Genomic DNA, 5,406 nt, shown 5'->3' on the forward strand with positions numbered 1-5,406 from the left:
CGACCCTCTGCATTCTGATGATATGGAAGCAGGTTGTTCTTATTAATGTATATTTACTCATACATGCACACGCACACACACGCACACACACACACACACACACACACACACCTCATCACCCACTTACACTATTGCAAGTTTGTAATGAGGTGTTTTAAGACATAATTTCATGGGTTGATACATCATGATAGTTAGCTCTTCTATTATATACGATATATCATGATAGTTAGCTCTTCTATTTTTTGGAATGGGATTTTAATCTGCTTGTGTGTGTGTGCGTGTGCGTGTGTGTGTGTGCACACTCGTCTTTTGCAGCATCTGTGAATGGCAAGTACTGCTGTTCTGAGATCTTCGTGAATCATCGCTGTTTCTCCGGCCCGTATCTCAACAAGGGTAGAATTGCTGAGCTACCGCAGGCCGTTGGCCCTGGCAAATGTACCCTTGTCCTTAAAGAGGTAGAGCAATCTCCAAAATGCTGAATCTGTGTGTGTGTGTGTGTGTGTGTGTGTGTGTGTGTGTGTGTGTGTGTTTGCACGTCTGTGTGCGTGTGTCCTTGACTGTGCAGTTGAGTGCTCATGGGCAAGTGGCAGGTGTGTGTGCGCGTTTGTGTGCGCGTTTGTGTGTGTGTGTGCGTGTGTGTGTGTGTGAAGGTATGTACGGGTGTAATTGCTTGTGTGTAGCTAAGTGCCTACAAGAGGTAGCTTCACATTTTAAAGGCTTTTTCATGTGTACATAACTTAGTGAGTGTGCATGTGTGTGTGTTATCTGCAGGTTCTGACAATGTTAATAAATTCAGCCTATAAGCCAGGGCGTGTTCTCAGGGAGCTACAGATGGTGCAGGACCCACAGTGGAACTGTCTGGAGGAGACCCTGAAAGCCAAGTGCGGATACTCGCGCGCACACACACGCTCGCACACAGAAGATATAAAAATGTTGTCTGCTCCATTTAAAATACAGCCTTTCTGGTGTAGAAAATATGTAGCAATTTGTGTGTGTGTGTGTGTGTGTGTGTATGTGTGTGTGCGTGCATGTGTGCTTGTGTGTGTGTGTGTGTGTGTGTGTGTGTGTGTGTGTGTGTGTGTGTGTTCTTCTGAGTACGAAGAGAGCTTCCACCCGTGATCAGTTTTAGAATATAAATCCCGTGGCCTAATGAACAGAGTGTTTTTCCTCATTTGCATAATAAGCTTCCTAGACAGCTGATTTGCATACTCATATATGCACATACTTGAGTGAGACTGTTTAAAAAAAAAAGCCCCTTTTGCAGAGGAAAGTCAATTTGTGGTTTTGTTACTTTGCAGGTATAAAGGGAAGAGTTACCGCTCCAGCGTGAGGATGGTGCGGGTGGCCGAACAGGTCCCCGGCTTCTGCCGTAGCGTGTGCGCCCGGCTACAGTGCTGCCCCAACCTCTTCGGACCCACGCTGGTCTTAGACAAGTGCCCGGAGAACTGCTCCGTCCAGACCAAGACCAAGTACAGTGAGTGTCTGTGTGCTGAGTCAGACAGGAAGAGAACAGCTGGGAGCAGACGGTGGAGGGAGGGAGGGAGGGAGGGAGAGAGAGAGAGGGGGGGGGGGGGGGTAAGACAGAACCCGAGAGAGACCAAACGAACAGTAGAGACAGACAGAAAGGAAGTGGTGGACGAGAGAGTAGGGCAGACTAAAGATAGAAAAAAGAAGAGATTGTGAGAGAGATAGACAGAAGACAAGACAGCAGCCAAAGATAGAGACGGTAACGGAGTTGAAACACTTTTGGAGGCTCCACGCCGCGTTCCGCTCTCTTGATGAGATGTTTGTGTTTCGTTATGTTTCACACATCCAATGAAATGGCACATTTCTGAAAGTGAGGTATCAATTTTCTTCATAAACAAACGCAAACATGCGCTCGGACCTGCCTATTGTCCCTGATGGATGTGTTGATAAAGGGTGTACTTAGCGTGCGTGTGTGTGTGTGTGTGTGTGTAGCATACTACTATGGGAAGAAGAGAAAGGTGGCCCGGCCCAGTGTGGGGGACGGGCCTCAGGAGGGCGATCTGGCCAAACCAGCACGCCGCAGGAAGAAACGAAAAGCCATCTTTGTTCAGAAGAAACGCCGTTCTTCATCTGTGGGATACCACACCACCGAGTCACCTCAGGTCAGACACACACGCGTGCGCATATACCCCCCCCCCCCCCCCCCCCCCGTGTTCCCGCACAGACACACCCATGTCCGCGTGAAGGCACACACGCTATTTTGCTGTTCTGTTCTTCACAGGACAGCGATTATTTCTATGAGGATGAGGACGGGGAGGATGTCGAGGGGTCAGGCAGTGAGGAAGGCTCCAGTTCCGACCTGCAAGAAGACGCCCAGCCGTCCAAGGACGTATCCAGAAGGGGCAGACCTCGGCGGGCCGTTACCCAGCGCAGGGTCACCCTTCCCGGGGCCACCGTCCCAGTGGAGCGGTCTTCCCTCCGCAGAACCACACGCTCTCTCTCCTACACCCAGAGTCAGACTGCGAAACACACACAAGTGAAGGTGATGCGCACACACACAGGCGTTTAGCACATACAGAAATTAATGCAGGATTAAAATAAAACACAGTGTGTGTGTGTGTGTGCGTGCAGACGGAGCAAGCTGAAGAGGAAGAGGATCGCCTAGTTTTGGAGCGGAACCCTCTGGAGTGGAGCGTTTCTGATGTGGTCGACTTTATCACGTCCACTGACTGTGCCTCACTTGCCAAAATATTTCAGGAGCAGGTAGGCAGATGCACGTGCATGCACACACACACACACACACACACACACACACACACACACACACACACACACACACACACACACACACACACACACACACACACACACACACACACACACAGAGCATCAGGTAACCTAAAACTAAAAGCAGGCCAGCATCCTGAGCTGCAGGACTTATTTAGATCGAGGGTGAGAAACTCTTGGACAGTACTGGAGGTCCAGAGTCCAGCACAGTGTGGTGATCAACCTAATGAAACACACCTGATTCAGCGCCGGGAATGAACAGGTTTAGTAGGTGCAGTTTAGCGGCTATGGTGGCACAGCCCCCCAGAGTTTGACAACTGTGACCCAGATGAAGAATCCAGAAGACCATGTAGAGTGAAGACACTGAACTAGCGCTGTAGGTTCATGCTTCATCACTGCATGATCGCCATTTGTAAGGCAAGAATTCAGTATTTGGGGACTTTAACAGTCCCTGCAACCTGACATGATGCATTTCCTTTTAGTAATAGGGCAATAAGACAGATACATTTATTTATTTCACAATTAATGTCACCACAGTTGGGTTGACTGTATACATAAACATCACCACAGTTAGGTATACTGTATACATTAACGTCACTACAGTTAGGTTGACTGTATACATAAATATCACCATAGTTAGGTTGACTGTGTACATAAACATCACCACAGTAAGGTTGACTGCATGCATAAATGTCACCACTGTGTAATTTTAAAATGAAAACATTTTAACTAAATAGGTTTCTGATGTGTATCAAATTTGGATCTGTAAAATCATATAACAGCTTTTCATCAGTCAGAATCAATGTATCGTTACACCCCTAGAAATGAACATTTATGAAGATTATAATTAAAATGGTTTTAATGAAATGATGACACCAAACTGTTCTGTGTCTGTCTCTCTCTCTCTGCTTTTCTTCCCTCTCTTGCTCTCGGTCACCCCCCCCCCCCCTTACTCCCTCTCTCTTCTCTCTTCCCTCTCTCTCTCTTCTCTCTTCTCCAGGATATAGATGGCCAGGCTCTGTTGCTACTGACTCTTCCCACCGTGCAGGAGTGTATGGACCTGAAGCTCGGCCCTGCCATCAAGCTCTGTCATCAGATCGAGCGGGTCAAAGTCGCCTTTTACTCGCAGTACGCCAATTAAGCTCGCTCCGCTAACGGGACTGGCACGCCCTCCCCGAGAGGCTCCTCCCCCCCCCCCCCCCCGCCTCACCCCCTCGCGGACGAAAGACACTCCTGCTCCTCCGAGCTTTATTCCGGGAGCGCCAGGCCACGGGGAAAGCCCCGGCCACAAGCCAGCTGCACGCTCGCAAGGTTGAAGGGACGACGCGCTGAGCGCAGAGACCAACACGTGCGATTTTTTTTCGAGGACATTTTCTGCCTTCCGATTTGGACGACTCTTCGTGACGGAGGGATTTTACTTTGGGCGCAAAATAGATAAGCGTGGGACAGCAGTTTGTCTTTCTCAAGGAACGTGTGGAGTGACGGGGAGACGCCCAGATCTTCGTTCACCTTCACAGTGAATTCCGGAATATTCTGCGGCGCACGGAGCAGCTTTTTGGAAGGGAGACATCTATAATATTAGTCCTGGTGGAATGAAGAATATGTCTCTTTTGAAGGCAGATCAAATTGGAGCGTGATTATTGACGCCTTGTGAAGACACACCTGCTGTCTTTATTTTACCTGCCCGTCCTTCAGAGATCCACTTATATATTTATAAACATCCAGATTTGAAGAATCGGTGTGTAATGCAAAGTAATATATTTAAAATATTTATTTTGGCCTGAGAGACGTTTTGCTCAGACAGAGGGGCTGGGTGTTTCTACAGTTTGTCCATTTGTCTTCAGAGTGGTGGGACACAGGGTCGTCCCCGTCCCCCACCAACGCTGTCATATCGCTGGATACTCTGCAAACATTTGCCTAATCTATGCAAAAACTGGATTGTCACGGTGACTCATGTTCCATTTCTTTGCTATCTGACCTGCACTTCCCTTGAGAATTTTGTAAATAGTTTGTACATAAAATTAACTGATAGTAAGTTCTAGTTTTAATACGTCCCACAGACGATTGGAACCGGCTTGGAGTTCGCCCAGCAACTTTGAAGGTCCGAAGGAATTTCCCCAAGAACCATGAAATGTTCTCGAGCGATCCCACACGTGTGAAAGTCTTGTATATTACTCACTTCACATAGAGGAATAAAGACATAAATGATTCATGATATCTCATCTTGTGAATTGTTTTACTGTTTTTCCCTGAATACCTTAATAAAGTGTAAGTGTAATAAACATTTAAAGTGTGCACACTGTACAGTCTGGGTTTGGGTGTACTAAATGCTTCTTACAGGGTTATGAATTCCTGTTGGGTATAGTGGAAGGAATAGTAATATGTTATATTTGGCAAAAAAAAAAATGCAGATTGAAAATTCTTTCTGAAAATAACATACATGGTCACATGCAAATTTTCCTGCAAAACATAATCCATGAGAACAAGTCCTTTCTGTTACCAGGAGGAAAACTGAAATCTAACGTGTGCAGGCTATCGCTGAAAGGAAAATGGCACTTCATACTCACAAATGGAAATGAATTCTGTACTGATGGGGAAGTTGACGGGAAGATAACGAGATAACTAATTTTTAATGTGTTCATCAGATGCAAA

General features: G+C 46.9%; 1 protein-coding gene across 2 annotated transcripts in view; it reads left to right on the forward strand.

The window, feature by feature from the left end:
* Window positions 1-4,969, forward strand: part of sfmbt2 (Scm like with four mbt domains 2) — a 31,224-nt gene extending 26,255 nt beyond the window's left edge. For both annotated transcript variants that reach the window (XM_077004660.1, XM_077004661.1), the window contains 8 exons: window positions 1-32; window positions 316-455; window positions 772-881; window positions 1,299-1,474; window positions 1,960-2,129; window positions 2,249-2,509; window positions 2,599-2,730; window positions 3,755-4,969. The exon at window positions 1-32 is cut by the window's left edge and continues 33 nt beyond it. In XM_077004660.1, the coding sequence (XP_076860775.1) occupies window positions 1-32; window positions 316-455; window positions 772-881; window positions 1,299-1,474; window positions 1,960-2,129; window positions 2,249-2,509; window positions 2,599-2,730; window positions 3,755-3,895 (1,162 nt within the window). In that variant the 3' untranslated portion in view covers window positions 3,896-4,969. The remainder of the gene's footprint in view (window positions 33-315; window positions 456-771; window positions 882-1,298; window positions 1,475-1,959; window positions 2,130-2,248; window positions 2,510-2,598; window positions 2,731-3,754) is intronic.
* Window positions 4,970-5,406: the final 437 nt, after the last annotated feature.

Source organism: Brachyhypopomus gauderio, chromosome 5 (assembly GCF_052324685.1).
Source record: "Brachyhypopomus gauderio isolate BG-103 chromosome 5, BGAUD_0.2, whole genome shotgun sequence".
Lineage (NCBI taxonomy): Eukaryota > Metazoa > Chordata > Actinopteri > Gymnotiformes > Hypopomidae > Brachyhypopomus > Brachyhypopomus gauderio.